Raw genomic sequence first — 27,948 nt, 5'->3', positions numbered from 1 at the left:
CAGGTAAAATGGGAGAGAGAGAGAGGGAGGGAGTGTGTATATGTGTGTGTATATATAGGGGAGTTCTAAGCAAGGATGTCTTTCGCATACAATAATATGATAGGACGAAGGGATGGGTGGATTGGGATAGAGAAAAATCTCCCCTCTTTGAGAAGAGAAATGGTGGACTATGATGTGGGATCAATATATTTAGGAAAAATACTGATGGAGAACATTGACCTCTCTTTTTCTTTTTTAGAAAAAAATTATTGTTTTTTTCCCTATTATTTATTGCTTTGTAGTGCAGAAGTTTGATTTCAAACATCTATTTATGAATTGTACATTTGCTTTTGATTTGGAAACTGACAAAATTTACATTTCAGAGGAGGCCAATTAGATTATCTCTGTTAGCTTAGCATTGTGCAAAAGGTAAGAATTTGTTGACTTTACACCGACTTTATGGAAAAAATTGACTTGTACAGCAATTGCCGTGCAGTGCAGAAGTTGGTTAGTATCTCAAACTAACCTATGTTCTGTGCACACTTTCTTGTTCCTCTTAGAATATAATATATCTTTGTTTTCAAAAATGGTAAATGGTTTGTGACTTCAGTTGGATGCATTTCAATGTTTTATCTTCTCACCTTTCCTGTGGTCAAGTATGATGTATACTTTTGTGTTAGAAACTTAGACCAATTAGCTATTCAAGTGTTCACTTGGCATCGGTTTCTTTAATAACATATGTAAGGACTTCTATATTTCTATGGAATGCCTTTGTTCAATTTGTCGAGTATCTGCTTTCTAAAAAAATTGAAGCTGGACAAAGCCCTTTAAGTTGCAGTCAACTGATATATTCATGAAGATGCTGTTATGGATTCCTTTTTTGACTGATTGACTTCCTATTTGTTTTTCTTTGCTAGGTTTTGCATTTTCTTCTATATGATGTGGCTTCCCGGAAATTTATTACAGATGGTTTTTACTATTAGTATTTAGCCTTTTTGTTTGGTACTTGTAAATCGATAGTTAATCTGTAGATAAAATGGAACCAAAGGGGGTTGGATTGTTAGATAGTGGCCGTAGGACTGTGGTTGGAGCAAAGAGTAAAGTGGCTTCTCAGAATTTGGCACATTTGTTTAGAGCCAGCAGTGAGAAAATATCAATTCAATCCAACTGTGATAGCAAGCTTGAGAAGAGGAAAAGGATCGTTGACTGCGAGTCTAATTGTCAATCACATCTCAGGAAATCTGTACACAAGAACTACCTGAACTTCAAGAGAAGCAGACTGCCGCAACGTGTACTGTTTTATCAGAACGGTGAATGGACCGACTTCCCTCAAGATATTATTCCTATAGTTAAAGAAGATTTTCGGGCAAAAAAGGCAGTTTTTGAGGTGAAAGTTTGTGACTTTCATATAATTCTTGATACTTTACATATGGTTCAAATAGATATGATAAATGGTTTACAGAAACCTATTGCCTGGATAGATGAAGTAGGTAGGTGTTTCTTCCCTGAGTCGTATCTTATCAGTAGTGAAATGCATGGGAATTTTGAAACCCTGTCAAAGAGAACTGAAGAGTTCATGACAATTGAGCCAGCTAGGATAACTGATATTAAGTTGCAACTCGACATTGACTTAAATGGACTGGATAATCGTAATTTGGAAGAAGATGTGGAAGAGTCAAATATCGGTTATAAGAGGATTAAAGTATATCCTCCTAAAGACAGTCAAGAATTTGCTGATTATAAAAAATCAGATGCAAAAATGGAACAAGTTGCAGAAAATAAACAGAACCAGGAAACACCATCTCCTGACTTAGTAGCTAGCCTGAAATTGGTGAATGCAGAATCTGTCGAAAATATGTTTATTATGGGAATGAATGTTATCCCCAACAAGGATGAGATCAAAATTACCAAATGCTCTAGTAATTATTTGAGAACTCGCTTGGAACTCTTTGAGAAGCAGGTTGAAATAACGCAAAAATATCGTGGAAACGCAAATGTTCGATATGCTTGGCTTGCCGCTTCCAAAGATTTGATATCTACAATTATGAAGTACGGCCTTGCACCTGGAGGACCTAAGTATAGGCCTAAATTTGGAGTTGGAGTTCACCTTAGTGCTCTCCATTGTGCCTCCAAAAGGTTTGAGTACATTCTCTTTATCGAACATCATTCATAACTGACTATATTTTGCATTTTCAGCAAGGTCAAACTGTGATCAGTTATCAGATTAAGAGCTTTTTCTGATTTGGTACTTCCTAATCATTTGACGGCTCCCCCCCTCAGAAAGAAAAAAAGGAAAACAATACCTAATCCCTAAAGAAAAGAATGCTGTAGGTTTTCTTTTATTTTCAGTGAAAAGGAGTGACTTATATTCTTGTATGATTCGTAATATGAATCTCCACATGACTAACAAAGAAAGCTCTCTGTTTTGTCTTGTTTATGTCTGTTATTGTTTTCTTTGAGGATCTAACATCAACCTTCATATTTTCTCTCTCTTCCTCTCTTCCAGTGCCATTAATTGCGATGCTGATGAAAATGGCGTACATTACATGGTTTTTGCTCGTGTAATTTTGGGTAATGTGGAACCTTTGCACTGCGGATCTGAACAATGGCATCCCAGTGACGAAAAAATACGATACTGGAGTTGATGATCTCGAGAATCCTACTCATTATGTTGTTTGGAATATGAATTTGAATACATATATATACCCAGTGTGTGTTGTGAGCTTCAAAATTCCTCCAGGAGCTGAAGGTAATGTCCACTTTGTTCCTATATTGAAGCATCAGGATGACACGATCTGTATAGGCCTTATAACTCAAAACAATTTTTTTTGAAACTGTTGTTAGTGTCTACAACCATGGAGCCTGCTTCACATTACTCTCTCTTTTCATGTCGGGCCATTCCCACGTCTCTTTCCTTGAAATGGAAACTTCACCTTATTTGTTCTTTTCAGAAGTATCATATTCACTTTTATCTTTGTGAAAGTCAAATGCCAGAAAAAAGTACAGTATCTTAACTGTACTTGGGCCCTAGTTTTCCTCATAACCAATTTCTTCTCAATGAATTTTTGGAGTTAAAATTGAATTTCAAGTTAGTTAGTCTTTTGGCAATAAGAGTTAGTTATTTAGTAAGTGTGTCGAAAGTATAGCAAGCTACATTTGTTTCATTTCAAAATAACAAGAAGTATTTATGCCTTAGTTAAGGATTATTCATTCGACTGGGAAGTGAAATAGGAGAACCAATTTTGGTTTAGACACGGTATATTATCAACTATATACTCTTATTTTTCCAAACTATGATCAATTATAGTATATTTCCTTTGAGACATTTGCTTTCCGGAAAAACTTTGAATATAAGAATTATGAGGTGAAATTCTCAATGTTCTCTAGATCTGTGAAATAAATGAAAGTGACAAGTTTGTTGCTGATTTCAGGTTTTTATTAGGATTCTTGTCAACTTAAATATTTTTAGCATTTTAAAAATTGCGGAAAACTTTAAATATTTCGAATAGAAAAATCATGCAACACTTGAATTAACGCTACCACGCTTTTTACAGGAACCCGCTTTGGAAATGATAGTCGGATTGATGTCTCAGGTGTCAATACTTGTCCTCGGGGCCCTGTGGAACAGGTACCCACAAATACATTTCCGAAGGACTTGGGAAGTTAAGCTACAAATATTGTACACTTAGGTAGTTGGTGGGATTTGATTATATGATCTTCATTGAACTGAAAGATGGGGGGAGTTGTGGAGAGACAGTGTTGGACATGCAACAAAAGCGAAGTGAACTGTCTGATAATATGACCTTGAAATAAATTTAGGATTTTGAAAAACTTCTAAAGAAATCAAGCACAATGGGCAAAGAAGAGGAACATGAAGTTCACTAATTCGAAAGACCATGTCTTGAATTTCTTTGGCAAAATGAGTGAACATCAAAAAACAGAAAGTTATTTTATATGCTTTGACATGTGTGCTGCTTATATTTATTGTATCGATTTATCTTCTTGATCAATGGTTGAGTTACTTCCTTAGATGCATGCTAGTTATCTAGGACATCATTGATGACATAGGCACTTGATGAAGTACTCTCTAGATGACTGTTTGATATTATTTAACGGGTTTGCAATTGTAAAGTACTAGTATAAGGTATGTGGTGCAACAAATAATCTGCATCCACCATTGCAAAGGCATAGTAATTGCTCTTGCACGTGCTTAAACACCGGTATTATTCATCTGTCGCACAAGAAACATTTCTGTTTTACGTGTCCTACAAGAAACATGTCTGTTTTGCAGCCTTGCTGGAATTGTATCTGTTCATCAATTAACTGCAGATCTTTTTAGGTAACAGTTTTTGTATTTTCATCTTTAGGGAAGTCATCGTTATCAAATATCACTGGTTAAGTTGGCCCTAGAAGAGGCTGCGAGGATTCCAAAGTCCCTTGGGGTGCCATTTTCCTTGTTGATTGATGCAATCTCCAATGAAGTAACTGCCGAGAAAATGAACCATGTTACTAGAAATCTTGAGTTGCTTGAGGTTTGTATATATACAGAATCTTTTCCTCTCATTTTACACCTGAATTTTTGTATTTCATCTTGTTGTTCTAATGATTTTCTTCTCCATTGATAGTTCAAGAAGATATGTAGGGATGAATTTGAGAAACGGTTGAGGTTTATCGAAGGCGATACTCTGTTGAAGTCCACAATGAAAAGTTTGCTGTGCAAGGTATGTCCTGTGCCTTGTATCTTGAGAATTTGTGAAGTTACATGTCAAGTGACTTGTTGTCTAAATTGAGAGCTGCCTTATATTTATTACACATGCTTTACTTTAAAGTAAGCTGGCTATATTTACTTTTTAAAGTTAAAATGGATATAAGTAAGGGTATTTGCACTATTTTAGGTATTCTAATCCATTTTTGTTAATAATTGCATTTTCTCAATCTATATTCTATCACTCCGCATAAATTAATTACATATTGCATGAGTTACTCACAAGGGAGTGAAATTGGTATCCAGTTACCTGGGTTTATGCCGAGATCATCTTTTCTTCTTTGCAAAGTCAAATGAGCCGAAGTGTTCCTTCTTTTACTTTTTATTTATTTTATCTTATTGTTTGTTTACTTCTTTGTATTTTGTTTCTCTTTGGCAGATACAATCTAAACCCATTGAATTGGTTCAGCCAAAGCAAGAGCCACAAAGTGCTGCCTTCAAAGGAAATACTGCCCAATTCCATTGGCTAGAGCCACAGACCGAGTAACCGTTATGTGGAACACCTTCTCTCTGTTGTAGTGAGATTGTTTAGATTGTTGGATTTCCTTTCCTACAGTAATGTGATGGTAAAACATCTGATCTTTTGTCCTAGAATATGGATTCCTAAAGTAGTTAGTTTCCTTTTTTTCGAACTAGCTTAACAGTTTAGTTTCAGCTACTCTTTGAAATGAATGCTTATAAAGTTTGTCTTTGAAGTTTATATTTCATCCTCGTTCTGCCTTTGATCCATATATATGTGTGAGTGTGTGTCTTGTAAGAGATCTCTCTAACTGTATCCATGAAGATGGTATATGGCAATGCATCAAAACTGGGATACTGTGAATTAGCCAACTCACGGCATCAGCTTTATACTATTGACTGGTATGAATGTTGCTCACCTTGTGTAACATTCTTGTTTCTCCGTTTTTCTCTTACTGTTTGGTGATCATGTCTCCAATATTTATGGGTTTGTATGAGCTTGTGTCCAAGCTGTGTGTACAATTGGCTTTATGCCAATTATATGTAACACTTCATTCACACACTTCGAGTTTTTCCCTTCTCATGAGGCTATAAGAGTCTACATGTTGCTGTTCTCATCAAGGGCATGTCTGAGCCATTGAGCTGCTATAGATATAGGGTTTGTACTAATAACATGTGAGCAACGACTCAGGAAAAAGCTCGATCTCGTAAAATTATTGGTGTGCTAGTTCCCAGGTGAGGCTGTCCATGACTAAGGATGTTTGACATAGTTGTAGGTTGATGAAGGTAACATTACAAAGATGGTGAGTTAAGAGTTGGTATAGTTTCTACCATTCCTAATTTGTAGTATGTAAATGAATGTTACTACTTGTCCCAATTTGGATCAGTGTTTCTGTCCGTGAGTTTCTTTGATTGATTGGACTTGCATGTTGTATAGAAATGTCCCCACCTCAATAACTACTAATGTCATTTCTTTTATTCTTGATTGAAGGAAATGGAACTACAGAAAAAAAATGAGAAAATTATGGGCAATGACCAGAGTTCAACCATTAATAAATCACAATAAATATGCCCTATGGATTGTCGTTCAATAATTCTCTGTTACTATGAAGAAAGGTCAGTTTTACAACTATGAGTGTGTTCGTTACAAAGGAAAATATTTTTCAAAAAAATAAGTGAATCTTTTTTACTTTTTTTTTTTTTTTTTTTTTTTTTGTGTTTAATAAGTGAGAGGTGGGGGATAGGGGTGTGGGGTGGTGTGGATGGGATGGATGGGGCCGCCTTAGGCGAAGGGTGGTCCGGTGTACAAGCTTTGTTAAAAAATTATGTGATGTATAGAGGTTAAAATGTTAGCTATTATGAGTGTATATTTAACTTTGCACATCTGTAACACGACTGATAAGAAAACTTGTACATTCTTTGCCAAATTCATGGCTTTGCCATTGGCTACGGAAGTGATGGTGTGTTGAGCGGTGGAGAGGACAAGGCCAATATGAAAAATTGAAAAACATTTTCGAACACACCCTATGAGATCGTTGTTTTTCTTTTCCCATTCCGTTGAAGATTTTATAATATTGAATGGTTAGGTATAAGTCCCATTAGTAGTACATTGTTATTCTGATTAGTGAACTTATCGGTTAATAATATAATTATGTACCTTCACAATATTTCTTTTTTTTTTTGTTTTTTTTTTTAAAAAAAAGAATTAAACTATTTTGGTCATAAAAAGAATCAAGAATAATTAAAAGCAAAGTGTTAATGGGTTCTTGTCGAAAAATCTGAACATAATTTTCTTCAAGTCTTTGTCATTAAAAATGTATGGCATTTCGAAGAGGTTCACTTGTTTATTTAAATTCTTCATAAAAGATTCAATATGTTTTCAACTTTTTGACATTTTCTGCTAGTCTTATAATTTAAAAAGATCCTATACCTACGTTGGAAAAAAAATAAGCGTCAATTATTACTTTAATTTACTAACATGGGTTATGGTGCAGTGGTGAAACTATTTCATCGGGTCTTAGGTTTGAGCGCTGAATATGGCTTGTTGGGAGCACCACCCCTAATGAGCTCTGTAGTGCACAATCCGAATTTAGTCGGGGCTCCAATATAGGCTCGGAACACCGAGTGAAAAACCAAAAAAAAACTTTAATTTCATTTACTTGAAAACAAATCATACCTTAATTAATTCTTTTATTTATTTATTTATTCAGGTATGGTCAAGTCTACTTTAAGAATATTTATCTTTTTTGCTTGTAAAGGAAGGATAGTTATTTTGTATCATTCTCTCATGGGAAAATGTCTTAATAGATTAGGGAATATATTGAAAATGATATGATTTTTCTTTCTTATTCTTGTACCAATTGTAGGGTCTATTTCTAAAAATTATCTGGTTTGAGAATTTTTCCCAGTTGGCTAAGTCATTGAAAGAATAAAATTCTAAGGAATTAATGGACAATATCTTTTCCTATTTAAGTTATAGTTCTTTTTGTGCACTATATATAACAAGTATTTATTCACTCTTTTTCCTTTCATTAATTTAATTGTATGTTTGCTTTATATTTAAGCAAGACATATTTGTTTAATTTAAAAGGAGAATCATTAATTTGATCGACGAATTATGAGAGGGAATAAACCAATCTTTCTTTGATTTGAATTTTGAAGAAAGATTTTTTTTGGAAGTAATGTCCGGTGTTATGTGTAAATATAAATCGGTTTTTAAATCAAAATGAATATATATAATGTATGAGTACTTATTGTAACTTAGTTTTATGATTGTTATTGACACAATGGTGGATGTGGAGCGCTAATAAATTATGAGTTTAATTGAACTCAAAATTTAATACAGAGCTTAAATATACGTATAATTAAATATCATTAAAGTTTCAATAAATATTCCATTTTGAAATCGTAATTCTAAAAAGTAATGAGTAAAGCGATAATAAAATCATAAAGATTGAAGTGAAAAATATAAATTCACCTATATAGAGAGATGATTAATATAAATAGCATATTTCTTTGCTAAACTAATTAACAAAGTCAATAAAAGAAAATTATGCACTAATAAGTTAAGATTTATTTAGTCAAATATGCAATAGAAGAAGATATGTCGCTCTTAAGATTCCTTTCTAAGCTGTGATTATTGATCTTTTATTAAATAAAAATAAAAATATAATTATCATATATACTATATGGCATCTTGTTTAATTCAGGTGTCAATTATTCTAAACATCTCTTTTTCCAAGTTAAGCATGTGAAATCTGTAAGTGCTTGACTGAATATTTGAAGAATATAATTTAATGCATTTTTTTGTGAAATGTTATTCTTAAAAGATTAAATTCCACACTTATTTTTTGTTTTATTATGATATTATTGTCATCAATCGGTCTCTTATATCGAACAAATTTAAATAGTATATATATATATTCGCACAAGCTGGAATTTGCATATAAAAACTTTGTATAGTCGTTACACTTAGTGAAAATTGGATACGTTCTTTACTTTGTTGAGAAAATATTTACATTGTAGTGAGACCAAAGTCAAAGTAGAAGTTTTTTTAACTGTTTGAAATTCAGATGAAAAAAAGAAAGATAAGTGTGTATACTTGTAATGCACATGAAACAAGGATTACGTACATATAATCGTATATTTACTTTTTGTTGTTAGATGATTGTCATATTTAACTCTTTTAATGAGATAAACCTAGTCGATATATCAGGATAGCTGAAGTTCTATGTGCATCGATATATATATATTTGTATGTTATTAAAAACGAAAAAAAGAAGAAAAAAGTTCATGTCCATGATTCAAGCCCAACGGTTACTTAAAAAAAAATTTAAAAATTCATAATTTGACTCACTATCGAATCTTCGTACAAGTTAACTAAAAGTAAGCACTAAAGTGACTATAATAAAAACAATTTGATAAATATCAAAAATCTTTTCTTATTTCTTAAATTTTATGTCCGATCGAACAATGTCACATAAATTGGAACGAAGCAAAGTAAACTTGAAGTAAGACCTTTAACTTTCAAAATAGGATTCAATGGCATTTGGTGATGCTGCCTCGTCAAAAAAAAAAAAGTTGAACTTATCGCGTTATATTCAAAGCTAGCCAATGCCAAAATTAAAAGAAACTTCATGAAACTAATTAAAATGTAGTATGTAAGTAATAATGACTGTATTTTGTACAAGATCATAAACATTATTCCATATCAAATAATTGAGGCACATTTGAGATTATAACTATTCATCACTAGTAGAGCATTTAAGGCTACAATTAGAACACAGTACACACGTACCATATATATTTGCATGATATATCTATTACAATATATATATTATTTGACAACTCATGATCAATACTTACTAAAGGAGTTAATATTTTTGATGGTCACTTAACTATCAACTTTTTTCACAGAAAGTCACTTAACTTTGATCTTCAACTCAAAAGTCACTCAACTATGAGATCTTTACGTAGAAAGTCACTCAACCTATTTAATTATTTTTTTCATTAAAATTTGCTGACGTGAAATTTTTATTTCTAACTAAAATTTTAAGAAATAAACATATATCCATTTAAACCATTTAATGACCCGTTCCACTTGACCCAACCCGCTAAAAATATAATATTGACCCTCTTAATTTACCTTTATTTTCCAAAATTATTTTCTCTGTTCTCCTTTGCGTTTTTTTTTTTTTAAATTCTCAATTTCAGCCTCTTCTTCCTTCTTTTAGTTAGGGTCTTAGGGATATCTCAATTTCTGATCTCACTAAATCATTCTCTCTTGTCTCTGGTTTCTTTTTTATATTGGTTATTGTTCATTAGCATTGTTAGCTTTAAATGATGTTGTTAATGAGAATCGTCGTATGAAGGTGAAAGGATAGAAAAAAAAAACCTATTTCGAGAAAGCCTCTCGATATTGGCTGAACCTGAACTCGCATTATCCGGAGCTTTTCCATGGATTCTCTCTTAATGAGCTCTCCCTGTACAACCCTGCATCCTTCTAATAATATTTTAATCACAATCTAATTCCTATTTAACTAAGATTTACTAAAAGAAGGAAGAAAAGGCTGAAATTGAGAATTTTTTTAAAAAAAAAATAGAAAAAAAAAGAAGCAGAGGAGAAAGAATGGGAGACCAAGAAAATAACTTTCGAGAATAAGAGTAAAATAAAAGTGTTAATATTATATTTTAGTGGGTTAGGTCAAGTGGGTGGGTTATTAAATGGTTTTAATGGATATATGTTTATTTCTTAAAATTTTAACTAGAAATAAAAATTTCACATCAGCAAATTTTGATGAAAAAAATAATTAAATAGGTTGAGTGACTTTGTATGCAAAGATCTCATAGTTAAGTGACTTTTGAGTTGAAAATCAAAGTTAAGTAACTTTCTGTGAAAAAAGTTGATAGTTGAGTGATCATCAAAGATATTAACTCCTTACTAAAGTCAAATGTGATTTCTTGGAATTAAGTTTATATTTTTCTACTTAATTCACTGCTGCCATTTGTTGGCTCAAAGTTAGGCTACTGAATGAACATGTTGACCTATTTGTTTATTTAATTTATAATAATTTCCAAATCATGTCATTCAACCATAGTGACCTATTTAAATGTTGGTTCATTAAAATTTCTTTCGTTTTCATTGTCCTCGTAATGCTATACACTTTTTGTGGCCTTACAATCGTAGTGATCCCTTATCCTCGTGAGGGCCAAGTGTACAAATAGCCATTTTTAAAACTTCTATCTAAAATAAGTCAGAGTTTCTGAAGTTTAATCATCTAAATAAATTATACTGGTGTTTAAAGTTGAAATTAGTTATATGATCTCAAATTTATGCTCATCACGGATATGAAGTTGGACTCAACAAGAGCCTAACTTTAGAATAACCCTGACTCAGACCTAAGATCTAAAGATAGGCTTTGACATAGCCCTACTTTAGATCTGTATGTATGCATTTAAATTCTGGCTTTCAAATTTGATATTAAGCTTTGACAGAGCGCAAATTCAAATCAGAAGCTTTGAAGAAGAAGTACAAGAATTAAGTAGCAACAACAACATTCACTTAAGATCTTTGCCAAAATTGACAAAACTTTGAATTTAAAAAAACTAATTTGCGGCGTATAGATTCTACCAACACCATAAAAAAAACGAAATTAGCATAACCAACTTTTACATGCTAACCTTCATGTAGTGACAAAATTAAAGCAACTAGTGGCCACTTTTTAGTATGTAATTGAAAAATAGTCACAAATTCAATGACCCTAGACTAAATCTGACCTAAACATCTCAATTTTTGAACGGGTTGATTTATTTATTTTTATAAAGCTCAACTCGAGCTGATTAGCAAGTTCGATTAGGCTGGCCTCACGAGCTAAGCCATTTTAACGGTTCTACTTATAGGAAAAAAACAAGCTTAATATCTCAAAACTAAGATAATAATTATTGGAATTTTGCAAAATATTCCAATCACTAGCTAGTGTAGTCACGTTCTATGTTTCATTTTCACGGTCACTTGATTAAAAAAAAATACCATATCCTTTTCACTTCGAAAAGTCAACATTAATAGACCAATGACTGAAAATCCATTTTCTAATTAGTAGTAGTATATTAATTTGAAGATATCGTGTGTCTATCGCTGATGGAAGGTGATAGATGTCCCGTGAAATTAGTCACACTAGGTGTGTTAAAATTGACTCAGACATCACTATCATAAAAAAAAAATAGCTGTTATTTAGGTGTTTTTTTGTATAGTTAAGTTTTTTTCCCAAATAAAAAAGATATCATGAATTCGCTCAACATTAGCACCATATATGGTATTGTCAGATCAATCATTCTTGAAACACATAATATATATTAAAACAATGTAAACCTAAATAATTAAATGAAACGTACTTCGCTCGAGTACACACTTGATTTTGTCTCCGAAGTATTTAATAAAGTTCTCTTATTTCGTAAAAACTATAGAGATCTAACATTAAAATAATTAGCATATACGCTTAGAATATGATTAAAGAAATAACGGTATTAATGTAAGATTCCTTCTATTGTCCAATGCCTAGGGAAGCTGAGAATTAGCATGAAACAAGGAACACCAATATAAGTAAAAAACAAATTGATTGCTGACAAACGTAACCTGGATGCTTCCAACCTATATATATATATATATATATATAAAAAAAAATTCCAAATCTTCACAATTAGGAATATTTGTAATATATACGCTTCTCGTTGCCGAGGAATAGTTGACTATATAGGTTTGTTATTGACATCAAAGGTTTGACTAAATATTGATTCACGTTGTGAAGTGGGGCTAAAACGCTTACTAACAAAGGATGACTCTGATCAAGGATGAAGGTTTTTATTATTTAACCATAGCTTAGCGATGTATATTCTCACAATTTAATTTATAAGAAAATATTTAAATAAAAGAAGATTAACTTTAGGTTAAAATTTCCAAGTATTTTTTAAATATAAATCTGCACGATGCTTCCGATGCTGCGGGGTAGCCTAGGAAATCCAACTGGTAAATAAATTCAACGTATTCCAGAAAAAGAAATTTACTATTGTGGGGTTCAAAAAATAATCTCGACTTAACATTATTTTACAGTTTGTTTAAATAAATATTTTGATTTCTTCCTTGTTTTTTAAATAATTAATCTATAGAGTAGAATGTATCTTCTTGGGTAGGCCTTTTTTTTTTTTTTTTTATGTCTGTTTGCTATCAAAATTCCCAGGCACAATCGTCGTGCATTAATTATGTATCTAATTATTAATAGAGTCTATAAGTTAGAGACACTTTTATGACTCTTTCCTTCAAATTAATAATTTGTTTTTACAAAAAACATGACATTAGCTGCATTTAAGGTGTATGTTTGCTAGAGTATATCTTAGTTTATTGGTGTCAGGCTAATAAAATAATTTTTAAGTCTAATTTTATTGACTAATATGCACTTTGCTAGTCATATCTATCTCTCTAGTTTGCTCAACGTATATTTAATTGTACTTTAATTTTTGCCCCTTACTATACTTGTCACAGTTCAGAAAATTAACTTAGGTAGAGGTATACAAAATTCAATAAATTTATCATCAAATTAAATTGAAAAGTTTCCCATTTGTGGGCATAATTTGTTTTTTTTTTTAAATTGATGTGATAAATTGATAATCATATGTATATATGTGGACCAAACTTATTTTGTATGAACAACATTACATAAAAATAGTCTAATTTTTCTTCTTTTTATTTGTTCAAAATTATCCCATATTATGAATTGCTTAATTACTTGAAATAATTATCTCCTTGTAATTTTATATTCATCGTTATTTGGAAGTGTTTGGACGCAAATTTTGTTGGTGTTTATCCACAAAGAGGATTCACAGCACTATATGGCTGGATTATAGATTTATATTCATCGTTATTTGTTGGTGTTTGGTCTCAAAATTTGATGCAAAAATATTTAAGATATATATATTTTTTGAAAATATATTAATTAATAAACATATTTACTGTAACTAATATTATGAAAAAATAATTGATTTATATTTTTTCAAATTAATATATTTCAATTGAATTGATCGTAACAACTAAAAGTATGAAGTTTCTACGAACATTGTGAAATGCATGTTTGATAAAAAGAATAGTAATATATAAATAAAATATCATAAATTATTAAATGTTTGACAAAAATATAATCTATCAAGTCTAATTAAAAAATGACGTGCAATGTAAATTCAAAATTACTAAAACAAATGAAACTGAAAATATAACATAAGCAATAAATTAAAAACAAAAAATTTAACATAATACTCTTATAACAAATTTCAACATAGCAATAAATATGATTTATTTTTATTTCTTCATAATAAAGAAAATGTAAGTCTATAACCTTACTTAACAATAAATTCTATTTTAATTTAAAAATTAGAATACTAATAAAATTATGTTAATGAGAAAATAAACATGGCATTAAGAAATAGATAATACGAGAAAATTACATAGAATCATGTAAAATAAGGTTGAGAACAAGAATAAAATGAAATATAATAATAAAAAATAAAAAATAGACTTTTACAAATTTTTAGAATAATAAAAATAAAAATAAAAAGAAATTAAAATAATAGAAGTTAAAAAAATACAAACAAAAAAATAAAAATAGAAATTAAAAAAAAAAGAAAAAGTAATCAGGTGGTAATTACACCATGTAATTACCAACAATTCACAGTCTCTGCCTGTGAATTGTAGAGTGTAATTACCCCCTGCCAATTACACTAATTACCTGCTGACCAAGTAATTACCTGTCCTTCCAAACAGGACTAGACAGTGTAATTACACCAATTACACCAAATTAAATTACCAAGGTGTCCTTCCAAACAGGCCCTAAGTATTATTACAAAAAAGTAGTAATAATTGACTTCGCTGGGAAAAAAAACCCGACATATAGTAATAATCTCATATATATATATGTGTGTGTGTGTGTGTATGTGAAGATATTGCAATTGGATTTTATGTTATGCAAATGGTAGAACAAATTAAAGAGTAAATTGGGTAGACCATGTTATTTTCCCAAAATTACATATATAGACTATTTTACACAAAACCTTTTGTTAGTTGAATTTTCATGAATATTTTGTCTATACATGATTCTTTTCAACGAAGAATGAAAATATACCTTGAAGTAAGAACTTGTCAACAATTGTCTATACAGAATTTTAATTAATATATTTCTCTTTAGTTTTTTTTTGGTAAATTCTTTTCTTTTCCCTCTCTTTCAGGGTGATCATAAAATGTTAGATATGGACTTATTGTGAGAAAATGATTGATTCGAAATTCTAAAGTCTTGTCAATTTATAAAGGAAATCAATATATAGGACCAAATATGTATATGTTTAGTAAACAAAAATGGACCATCAATTAGGCACCACATAATTTGCCTATCGATATATTATTATCGTTATTATTATGGCTGCTAAAAATTCGTGTAGTCTTGATCATCGATATGCATATGTAATATTTGTAAGGATGAAAAAATAGGAAGCAAAGTAATCGTTCATTTTCTTATTATTTTTTTCCGAACAAATTCAATTTTCTCTATAGCTTTAGAAATTAATATCGCAATAATTTATTGCATGAATTTTCAAACATCAACCCTCTCCCCATCCCCACCCAACATAAAATTGGGGGTTGGGAAGGGGATTTTTATAAAGGTGGGAAATTGAACCCTCATCGATAATGTAAAAGTTCAGATAGCCAACCGATTCGATCACAATCAAAATAAAATAACTTGTTTGATCTATTTTAAACAAACATACTGTTTTGCATTTTTATGTTAAAGTACTATTCAGATTTTGTCGTTCTTAATAATTTTTAACAATTTCAAAACTAAGAAACAATTTGAATTTCACAATCTTGGATTGTTAGGAGAAAAGACACCAGGAAAAGTGTGAAATCTTGTAAGTATATATATCGTTGAGACGACACTACGTACTACATGTCTCAATCTCTAAGAATAAAATGCAATTTTGGTAGGTCAAATTTTGGAGTTATTCCAATTTGATAGATGTATTCATACCGCTATATATATACAAAAATTAATCTACCATTTCTCAAATTTGATTATTAAATTCAATGTAAAACCAACCATGATGTGTGTTTTATTTGGGCAAACAGTTGGAGTACTATTACATTTTTCTTTTCTTTTGTATTCATTGTCTTGTCAAACTATTTATGAGAAAGTTACTATATTATCCTTTAGTCAACTAGTTTATCAATATAATCGATATAAATTATACGTATATATTATCAGTATATAGATATAAATTATATGTATATTAATATAAAGTATACATCATGTATACACATTATACATATTTTTATAAACTAGCCAGATGGTCAAATGGTTCAAAATCGTAATCATCCCATTATTTATATATTGATCCAATTAATTAACCAAAAAGCATTTCATGTCATGATGAGACTGGTCTATATGATTCAATTAATAATTTGACTGAATATAGATTTTGTATTGACCATGAGCACTTGGATTTTTTTTAATAGAAAATACCTAAGAGAATGCGTACGTGCACATTATAACGACTTTTTCTTTCAAAAAATAATAATTCATAAGATTTGAGAAAATGTGGTAGAATAACTAAATATTAGAATAAAAGTTACTGTAGTCATTTAAAATTTATTAAATATAAATTTATAAAATGATTTGGATTATATTAAATTTATGAATATATTAGTTCAAATAAATATTATGGATTAATATAATTGAGTTAATTATTTAAATCTAATAAATATAGATTTAATTAAAGCCTGCTCCATAAAACCCATATGCCATGTCACTTAAATCTGATTGGCCGAAGGGAGTCCTCTTCATATCGCAACTCCCCTATTCTAAAACTATAAATAGGGGTCCTCGTAATTCAGAAAAGTGAACGAAGAATTCTAAACAAAAAGCTAGAGAAAGCTCGTGGATCAAAAGCCACAAATTTCTCTACGAGCTATAAGTTTAAGAATTCAAGAACTCGAGAGTTCAAGAATTCAAGTGTTCAAGTTTAAGAATTGAAGATTTGAAGAAGTCAAGATCAAGACCGCCGGATTCAAGATCAAGCTCGAAGCCCTTGGATTCAACTAGAAGTCAAGATCAAGATAAAGTTCAAGTTCAAAAACGATCAAGATCAAGACCACCGAATTCAAGATCAAGCTCGAAGCCCTTGGATTCAACTAGAAGTCAAGATCAAGATAAAGTTCAAGTTCAAGAACGATCAAGATCAAGACCGCCGGATTCAAGATCAAGCTCGAAGCCCTTGGATTCAACTAGAAATCAAGATAAAGTTCAAGTTCAAGATCAAGATAAAGATCAAGATCAAGTTAAAGTTAGAATAAGTTCAATATCAAGATAAAGTTAAAGTCCAAGTTCATCAAAGATTCAAGAACAAGCTCCAAAGGCCCTTGAATCCAAGATTAAAGTCCAAGAACAAGAACAAAATTCAAGAACAAGCTCAAGAGCCCTTGAATTTATATTCGAAAAGGCGAATTTAGAGAAATCATAGAGATTGTAACAATCGCACTTTGAAATAATAAAACGATTGTTGCGATAATTTTTTCGTTCTTGACTATTGTTTTCTCGACGCGAATTTTATTGTCTACAAATTTTGGCACACCCAATGGGACAATCTCTACATCTCATCTCAACTTTTCAAGCATAATAGAATATTAAAATGACTTGCACTATAGAAGAACGACTAGCAAGATTGACTGAAGCAATTGAAGGCTTGACAAAGTGTGCTCACGAACAAAATGCTAAACTTTCCAAGCTAACAAATAAGATGGATAACATGATTGAAAGAAGATCGAGTCGAGAATCTTTAAAGCTTCCTAGAATTAGAGACGAAAGAGAGTCTTGCATAAAGCAAACAAAGATCAAAGAGATTCATCTCTCCGCTGGAGGTTTGATTCCCGTTAATCAATTGAACGACTTTATCATAGAGGCTATCGAAGACAAATCTGAGTCTCCATCCAAATTTTCTCCCACATATGCCAAGCCATATACACAATGAATTGATAACTTGAAAATGCCTGAAGGGCTATCAACCTCCTAAACTTCAACAATTTGATGGCAAAGGAAATCCCAAACAACATATTGCGCACTTTATCGAGACTTGCAATGATGCTGGGACGTATGGTGATTATCTCGTTAAAGAGTTCGTCCGATCTCTCAAAGAAAATGCCTTTGATTGGTACACAGATCTCGAACCAAATTCTATAGACTGTTGAGAGCAGTTAACGCAAGAGTTCGTCAATCGTTTCTATAGCACAAGATGTGTTGTTTGCATGATTGAACTTACAAAGGCTCGTCAAGATGAAGATGAGCTAGTTGTTGACTTTATCAATCACTGGAGAAGTTTGAGCCTCAACTGCAAAGATCGCCTTAGTGAAACTTCTAGTATTGAAATGTGCATCCAAGGCATGAATTGGGGTCTTCACTACATCTTGCAAGGATTAAAGCCAAATACATTTGAAGAGTTGGTAACTCGTGCACATGATATGGAATTAAGCTTGACTTTAAGAGAATATCAACGATCTCCTGTCTATGGACCTCATGAAGATGAAGATTTAGAAGAACCCCAAAGTGGGGGCAAGTCTGCATCTGAAGATGAATTTGAAGAGTCAATGTATATCTAGACGCTCCTTGACGCATGAGGTTAAACTGTAAGTTACAATGCTCATCATCGCATAAGCCTAAATTGCAAGTTATAATGCTCCTACACACACGAGCCTCAATTATATATCACAAAGATCTTCAAATTTGAGTTAAATCTTCAAGTTGAAATGCTCCTATGAAACACGAGCTTAAACTGTATGTCACAAAACTCTTCAAATTTGAGTTAAATTTTCAAGTTGAAATGTTTCTTGAAACACGAGCTTAAACTGTATGTCACTTAAATATTCAAGTTTGAGTTAAATCTTCAAGTTGAAATGCTCCTTGAAACACGAGCTCAAACTGTATGTTACTTAAATATTCAAGTTTGAGTTAAATTTTCAAGTTGAAATGCTCCTTGAAACACGAGCTTAAAGTGTACGTCACAAAGCTCTTCAAATTAGAGTTACATATTCAAGTTGCTCCTTAAGGTACGAGCCTAAACTGCATCACTCCTGGCTCGCAAGAGTATAAATTGGTTACGACACAAAAAAAAAACACTCTCGCAGAACTACGTTGTGACTTGATCCTCTTCACTGAGGTACGTAGGCGCTTAGAATCATATTCTAAGTTCAGTTGCATAAGTGTCAAAAAACCACATGTTCCCCCTTGATCTGTCACATACAAGTTAAAGCTATAAGTAATCTTTCATAAAACTTCAGACTTGCACCAAATGGTGGTGACTCAATGGGGCAAACCCCTATGAATAAAAGTTGTTTCAAGATGAAGTCTTCAAAAATCTCCAAGTATGCAAATTGAAGTCTTCAAATTCTCCAAGTATACAAATTGAAGTATTAAAATCTTCCAATTCTACAAGTTAAAGTCTTCAAATTTGTCAAGTCTGCAAGTTGAAGTCTTTGAATTCTTTAAGTCTACAAGTTCAAGTCTTCAAATTCTTCAAGCCTAGTCTTTGAAAGATAAAATATCTCGACAAGACTTGAAGAAGGGGGCATGTGTAGTCATTTGAAATTTATTAAATATTAATTTATAAAATGATTTGGATTATATTAAATTTATGAATATATTAGTCCAAATAAATATTATGGATTAATATAATTGAGTTAATTATTTAAATCTAATAAATATAGATTTAATTAAAGCCCGCTCCATAAAACCCATATGTCATGTCACTTAAATCTGATTGGCCAAAGGTAGTCCTCTTCATATCGCAACTCCCCTATTCTAAAACTATAAATAGGGGTCCTCATAATTCAGGAAAGAGAACGAAGAATTCTAAATAAAAAGCTAGAGAAAGCTCGTGGATCAAAAGCCACAAATTTCTCTACAAGCTATAAGTTCAAGAACTCAAGAGTTCAAGAATTCAAGAACTCGAGAGTTCAAGAATTCAAGAATTCAAGTGTTCAAGTTTAAGAATTGAGGATTTGAAGAAGTCAAGATCAAGATAAAGTTCAAGTTCAAGAGCGATCAAGATCAAGACTGCCGGATTCAAGATCAAGCTCGAAGCCCTTGGATTCAACTAGACGTCAAGATCAAGATAAAGTTCAAGTTCAAGAACGATCAAGATCAAGACTGCCGGATTCAAGATCAAGCTCGAAGCCCTTGGATTCAACTAGAAGTCAAGATCAAGATAAAGTTCAAGTTCAAGAACGATGAAGATAAAGACCGCCGGATTCAAGATCAAGCTCGAAGCCCTTGGATTCAACTAGAAGTCAAGTTCAAGATAAAGTTCAAGTTCAAGATCAAGATAAAGATCAAGATCAAGTTAAAGTTATAATAAGTTCAATATCAAGATAAAGTAAAGTCCAAGTTCATCAAAGATTCAAGAACAAGCTCCAAATGCACTTGAATCCAAGATTAAAGTCAAAGAACAAGAACAAAATTCAAGAACAAGCTCAAGAGCCCTTGAATTTATATTCTAAAAGGCGAATTCAGAGGAATCATAGAGATTGTAACACTCGCACTTTGAAATAATAAAACGATTGCTGCGATAATTTTTTCGTTCTTGACTATTGTTTTCTCGATGCGAATTTTATTGTCTACAGTTACATTTAAAGATAGTTTCTTATTTCCTAATGAGTTCAAAATGATTTGGAGCAAAGTAAAATAGTCCATAAAATTGAAGGGCCAAAGAATAAGATAAATTGAAGTTTTAACTTTTTCATTGACTTTAATTTGAAGGACCATTTGACTGAGGCCTTTCCAAAGTACACTGAACTTGTAGGAAATAAATTTTAGTGTAAAAAGGAAGCGGCAAATAATTTATGAGTTGTATCTTATCCCAATGAAATTAACCAAAATGTGTTACCATAATTAATTAGGTGATTTTCAGCCATTAGTAGGTCGAATTTTATGTTTAATCATTTCATGTTAATTGTAAGATCTACAAATCTAGGGTTCGTTGGGGGAGGGAGTTAAAAAGGGGCCAAAAACTCACTCACATTCATATTTACATTAGTTGGATAAATATGTTACACATATATTTAACGTTGGATAATCAAGTGCAGAACGAATAACTGTTGAAAGTATCAGCTGATTGAGATTATTTAAGCAATTCACGTAATCATTGATCACTATTATCAATAAATCATACAATTAATTAATACACATTCTTATTATTAATTTTTCACTTAAACACATTAAATTCATATGATTATATAGAAACATTAAGTATTTATTGTTTTTCTACCAACAACCATTTATTGGGTTAGTGTTTTATTTGAAATTTTAATAGCGATGGTATAAAAAGTTTGAACGATCATGTTACTTATAAAGCATCTATAGATAAATCTCTGAAATAATAAATTAACTTATAACCTTATAATAATGGTCATATATACACACACTCTTATTTACATAATTTAAATACTTCATAATAGAACACGAGGGATATCGACTCAAAAATTAATCGTACATTTTGTTATTCGTATGAATCGATATAACAGGAAAAAATATAAAAACATTTTAGAACTAGGACCCGTAACTACAAGTAATTAGTCAACTATCAATGTCCGTAGAAATTGAACTAACACAATCAAGAGTAGGACATTGTCTAATAGTACTTCATATTTAGGTCAAGTGAATATATATAGGTTTATTGAATTAGAAATTAATTAGTATTAAGCGACAAATGCATACGTTAAAGCTTACACTAAAATTAGTTTCCTTTTTCTTTCCATAAAGAATTCTAGGGACCTTAGGGTTAAAAAGAAAAAGTAAAAAAGAAAACAAAGCCCCAAAACTTTTTTTTTTCTTCACCAAATACTTATTTAACTTTCCTTATTCATCTTTTCTTCACTTTTCTCATCTTACCCCCACGTCCACAAAAAGGAACAATCTCCTCTCTACCCCCTACACCCCCTTACCCCACATTAGCCTCTCAAAGTGTCATTTTCTCACATATACTTCACACAAAAGAAACAACCATTCATCAATTCATCTTCATCCTTTGTCATTTCTCTCTCTCTCTAAAACTCAATCTCAAATTCCTTCTTACTACTACCTTTCATTTGATCAACACAACAAACACAAGAAACAACAACAACAACAACATAAATTGCTAGTAAGCGCAACGCGCTAGGGCAAAGAAAGAGAAGAAGTATATATATGGAGCTATTCCCAGCACAACCAGACTTATCTTTACAAATAAGTCCTCCAAACAACAAATCATCATCAACAACAACAACATGGAAGACAACGAGTAGTAATAACAACAATACTGATCGAGATGAGATGGACTTATTCTTCTTGAGAAGAGCTTTAGAATCAAAACCTGATAACAACAATACTCTTTTTGAGCTTTCTTTATCTAATCCTAATTATAAACCTTCTCATACTCAGTTAATTAACTCTTCCCATTTCCATCCCCTTCAAAACACAAACTTCATCCACCAACAAAATCAACAACAACAACTTAGTTTCTTGAGACCTATAAGAGGAATTCCATTGTACCATCAAAACCCTCTTCCTCTTTCTCATCATCATAATAACTACCCAATATTTGCTCACCAAACCTTTGAAAATACTACTACTACTACTGCTACTGCAACAACACCTACATTACCTATACATTCTTCTGGTTATTGTATTACTAGTTTTAATAACAATAGTAACAAAACTATACCTAATTCCTCACCAACAACTATCCCTTTTCATCACTCTAATCATCAAGGTGGGCTAATGCGATCTAGATTTTTATCAAGGTTTCCTAAACGTACCATGAGAGCGCCACGTATGCGATGGACTAGTAGTCTTCATGCCAGATTTGTTCATGCTGTTGAGCTCTTGGGTGGCCATGAAAGTAGGCTTCTTTTCTATCTCTTCTTTATTCTATTAGTACTTTGTTTTTTTCTTTTTTCACTAGTCAGAGTGATAAATGGCTGAATCTCAGTTGATCGTAGCAGTAAGACCACTCTGTCACTTACAATAAACTCATCATTGAAGGTTCATAGGAACTTGTTATTGCTTTCATCTTGATCCATAAATACATATGCAAAACTAAATTAAATTATGTTTGTTGAGTGTTTAATTGAATTTGTCGGTGAGAGTTCGATTTTCGGATTTCTCCTTCCCTACCACCAATTTTTTTTTTTAAAGTATGAGATTTTATCTTTGAAGTAATATGTATTTAATTATACTATTAACTAATTTCATTGTTTTTTTGGGGATTTTATAGGAGCAACACCCAAATCAGTTCTTGAGCTAATGGATGTGAAAGATCTCACTTTGGCACATGTTAAATCCCATTTACAGGTAAAATTTTGTACATTTTTTCAACTAATTTTCTTGTGATTGTAGAATTTTAATACTACTAGCTAGTTTGCATTTCCTGTGGGTGCAAAAAAAATTTGGAGTCTTCGCAAATGTTTACTTCTTACATTAGAATTCGTACAAGAAGGCAACATTATTAGAAGAAAATGTCTAAAATCAACAGACATTTCAAATTCCAATGTACCATTTTTTAAAAAATTCAATTTTGTTTTGTTTTTTTATTCTTTACTTAGCTACCTAGCCTAGTCTAGATAGTAGATCTGATGGTTCTGCAAAGGCTATAATGTGTTTTATTTTTGCTTTGGAGAATGAACCATTTATCTAAGTACGTACGTAGTAGCAGTAGAAGTTGTAGTAGAAGAATATAGTAATAATAAAGAAAGAAAAGAAAAAGGGGTTCAATAACAGAGGAAAGAGTCTTTTTTCATAATGATTCATCAATAATACAATATTAGAGACAGACAAAATACCAAAGAATGTACAAGGTGGGGTTGGGGTGGCCGGTGGGTAGGGTGGGTGGGTTGCAGCTTAGCCAGACAAGTTTAGACACTCTTCAATGAGATAACTAATAAATTAGTGCGAAATGTCTAAAGATCACTCTAAACTGTTTAGACGTATTTTCTTTACCTCCTATATGCTGATGTGACAAAGAGAGTGACTATACTCTCTTTAAGGCATGTGAAGATGAATAGAAGCAAAAAATCAGACCTCAACTATTTGTTTTAAATGTATATCTCACGTGATAGTACGTGTATCTCATTCTTTTAGGATGAGATGGCACGAAAATAAAGATTATCAAATAGCAAAATTTAGAGTAGTAATTAGAAGGACTTTGGAGGTTAGAGATCCTCACAATAAAATAATGTTATTTTTCTATCCAAAATAAGTACAACGCAATCATGTCACAATGATATCGATCTCATTTTTGTGGATTTTAACACACTAAACGTACACTTTAATACTAACAATGTTTGATATTTCCGTGTGTAAGTTGTAACTATATTTTTATCTGTGCATATGCTTATGTGTCGAAGTGCGTAAAATCACAATGCATAATATATAAATATGACCCTTAACCTGACGTTAGCTGACAAATATGATTTTTTACTTTGGGTGTGCAGAAGTAGACACTTAAACTTGTATAAAATTGAACAAATAACACATTCGTCCTACACGGCACCCTACGAGGCAATTGTGTCCAAAGTGGCGTCTTAAGTGTATTATGTCATGTAAGACACGTGTGTCTACTTGTTTAATTTTATATAAGTTTAAGTGTTACTTGTGCACACTCAAAGTGTCATGTGTGCAAGTTAATTTGTGAATGTACATGTGTTTATGTATGAAAATGTGGTGCATGGTCCATGGACATACATGCATATTAACATACATGTATGGTAAGTAGATGGGGCACAAGCAAAAAGGTAGTCATCATGATTTATGTGGAGGTACTTTACTAAGAATTGTATCCATCAAGCTATCTTGTCTACAGTAATAGGAAAGGCCTATTCCACTCTCTCTTTACATTTTTTTTTCTATGTATATAGATGTACTAATGCATACTAGTACTATGTATTTTTGGCTTAAGAGCTTGAGTATATACATACATTAGTCTAGTCAAAATCTACTATCGTTGTAGCAAGTAACTTGTCTTAGTTTCAAAATTACGTATAATCATAGATACTTTTTGAGTACTTGCTTTCACGTTAATAATGTGTATAACTTAAACTCTGAATATATATATATATATAATTAATGTTCACGATTATATATATTTGCAGATGTATAGGACGGTTAAGACTACTGATAGAGCAGCAGTTCCAGCTTCTTCAGGTTTATATATATCCATCACCTTATAATATCATTAATTTGTACTTTATTTTTAAAAAAAAAGCATTTTTTAAAAATTAAATATAAAGAAATTATAGTAATAATTTTTTTTTAATGTGAATTTGTTAATTAGGCCAATCTGAGGTATTCGATAATGGGTCTTCTGGGGAAACTTCAGAGGATTTAATGCCTGACATGGAAACTTCAAGAAAGTCTGATTTATCTGATCAACTAGGCAAAAATAGTATGCATCTTCAAGAGATAGATTATCATGGTCTTTGGAGCAACTCTTCAAGGTAAGAACCTTTTTCGTTCACGGAAAATTATACTGTATATGTTGTTTAAAAATTACTTTTGATATACATGTATCTTGAATATCCTTAGTAAATTAAAATTTCTGATTTCGTCACACCTGGCATGTACACGTAAACAATGTTAGTATTGTGTAACTTGACATGTTTATATATAAATAGTTTTATGATTCTGATCCTAATGATGATAGGAAAACATACAAAAGGAAAATTGAGAACCCCACGTATGACGTGAGAACTCTTAATTTGTATTCCTCCAAAGTTAACAAATTCGACAAAAGAAGTGTCCACTAGCTAGGCCATAAGATTTGTTTTGTTGAGTAGTATTATTTTTATTAAAAAAAAAGGGAATAAATTTGTGGCTTGTTAGGTCTTTTATTTGGATGGACTTAAAAGGAAGTTAAAAAAGAAACAAGAAAGGGTCATGACTCATGAGGGGAATCAAAGATGAAAGTTATAGACTACACAATTGAAAATCTTAAAAGAATTTAAAACTTTATAAACTGAAAATATCATAGCCAGGAATGACAAGTGATTCTCCTTTAAAGAGTAAACCAGAGCATCTTAAAAAGTTGTAGCATATGTATGTTTAAAAGATGATCAGAAAAAAAGAGAAAAGGAACAACAACATATCCGATGTAAGATCACAAGTTTGAATCTTACATCACAAGTTTGAATCTGGAAATGGTGGTGTGTACGCGTCTACTCAATTTCCAAGAAGAGGGAAGGAATTATAATATTGCTATCTTCCATTTGTCGGCAACAATGGATGAAAATGATTAATTAAATTAAAGAAGAATATAATATGAGAAATTCAAAGATTTGGAAATATATGTTTACCATAAATGACAAAATTAGTCTAGGAATTAATTAATGAACATATCTCTTTCTTTTGGATTTTGTGGGCTCACATAACTATTTCAAAGAGGACCTAAAAATTAGTGCTAAAGTTGGAAAAAAAAAATCCAGCTAGTAATAAAATGGTCCCATGTAGAAATTTAAATTTTAAACTTAATTTGGTACCAAAGGTTAAAGGTCTATAGCTATTTTCTTAAAACTTCCTTGAAGTTTGGTTTTGATTTTCAGTAGTTAATGTGGCTTTCACATCACATGTGTGGTGGCAACTTTAGCAAAAAAGGGGTCATATATCATAATTTAAGTGAAGAAAGATAGAAAAGAAAAAGATAGGAAGCTTTAAATAAGAGTGTAATTTATAAAAAGATGGCTTTCATTTTCCTTAAGTCTGCTTTTTCTTTCTTTTGCATGCATGGCTTCCACTGACTGAAAGTATTCTATTCAATTGCTATGGTTTTTGCAGCAGAGAAAGTTGGCAGCTGCATGGCAAACATGGTGACTACTCTGGGAACATCCCATCTCTTGAGGTACTATAATTTACTCAACTTAATTTCGAGATTCAGACTTTTTAATTTTTGATTGTGAATTCATACATAGTGGAGAAGCTTTAAATTTTTTTGAAATAAAAGTTATATATTTGAATAAATCATAATAATTAACCAAAAAGATAGCTACAAAGTTACGATTCATTGAAACGACTAGTTAGTTATTTAGAAATTGAGACGGACAACCTGATATAACATGTTAAAAATGATACTACTGTTAATAGTGAATGTATATAAGTTAAATCCGTATAGTAATTTGGATTGACTTATGATTATAACGTAAATAAAAGTTGAATGACATAGAAAGGATTTCAAGCTTTTACAAAAGATAAGACATAACTCATTTTCAAAAGCCATTGTAAACTAAAGTGAGGAACTCTTTCCTAGCTAAAAAAGATGTCTTTTTAATAATTTCACTATAATATATTGCTTAGATTAGGTAATAATTAATTTCTATAATATGGATGGAATACTAAAAAGAATAACAATTACATGTTATATTATTTCCATCATGTAATAATTGTTGTACTCCTCCTAGTCACCCGGCCCTTCCCTAGACCCGATGCATAGCTAGATCTTTAGTGCACCAGACTGTGCTTTTTCTTTTACTCCCTTTATTCACACATTTTACATTGTGTATAGTACTATTATTATTTTTTCATATATATTGATTCACTCTTTTGGTTAATTTATCCAGAAAACAGTGAAAAATCAGCATATAGATTTGGAAGCAAAATGTTTAAGCTATGATAGATTATCAGGAGAAGTGAGCTCTTCAAGCATAACAGAGACAAGTCCAAAGAAGCCTAATTTGGAGTTCACTTTGGGAAGGCCTTCAGAGTAAAAAAATAAAATAAATTGCATGCAGATAAGTTATTAGTACTCATTTTGAAATCATTATAATTTCTGACAAGGCAAAAGTAAAAGGAGGGAAAAAAAGAAAAGAGAATCAGGTACCCACAAGAAGAGAAAAAAGCAAAAGAAAGACAAAGAGACAAAAAAAGACAGGAAGAAGGCATAAGGAGAAGGAGGGGAAAATATGTGAGTCCTCTACATCAAACAATATCTTATTTTATTCCTTTCTAGAGAGAAGAATATGAAATCTAATTGATTTTGTGTATTATTAGAGTAGTCATTAGAGGGAGAAAGAAAAAAGAGGCCTTTTCCCCCCTCTCTTTTTGTAACTAGTATCTAGGAAGTGATCTTTTAATTATCCTTGGTAATTGTATGACTCACTTTATTATGTTTTAAAGAAAATTAAGAAATGGCTTAGTATA

The 27,948-nt window shown here is 31.4% G+C and overlaps 1 protein-coding gene and 1 pseudogene across 3 annotated transcripts; both read left to right on the top strand.

The window, feature by feature from the left end:
* Positions 1–52: 52 nt before the first annotated feature.
* LOC125825029 (inactive poly [ADP-ribose] polymerase RCD1-like) lies at positions 53–24,472 on the top strand (annotated as a pseudogene). Its single transcript, XR_007442828.1, has 7 exons — positions 53–2,115; positions 2,486–2,728; positions 3,534–3,607; positions 4,347–4,511; positions 4,605–4,700; positions 5,124–5,232; positions 24,462–24,472. The product of XR_007442828.1 is annotated as an inactive poly [ADP-ribose] polymerase RCD1-like (transcript).
* Positions 21,904–27,948, top strand: LOC125825037 (probable transcription factor KAN2). 2 transcript variants are annotated; one of them, XM_049504385.1, is made up of 6 exons: positions 21,904–22,663; positions 23,039–23,115; positions 24,912–24,963; positions 25,094–25,256; positions 26,593–26,653; positions 27,369–27,948. In XM_049504385.1, exons 1-6 carry the CDS (start codon positions 21,970–21,972, stop codon positions 27,513–27,515), a joined length of 1,194 nt encoding a protein of 397 aa, XP_049360342.1. In that variant the 5' UTR covers positions 21,904–21,969; the 3' UTR covers positions 27,516–27,948. The 2 variants fall into 2 exon arrangements, with proteins under 2 accessions (XP_049360342.1, XP_049360341.1); XM_049504384.1 differs by having other exon boundaries at positions 21,918–22,663; positions 26,590–26,653.

Source organism: Solanum verrucosum, unplaced genomic scaffold (assembly GCF_900185275.1).
Source record: "Solanum verrucosum unplaced genomic scaffold, falcon-dt-bn FXZP01000086.1, whole genome shotgun sequence".
Taxonomy (NCBI): Eukaryota; Viridiplantae; Streptophyta; class Magnoliopsida; order Solanales; family Solanaceae; genus Solanum; species Solanum verrucosum.
This window is presented reverse-complemented; position numbering and strand designations above follow the sequence as displayed.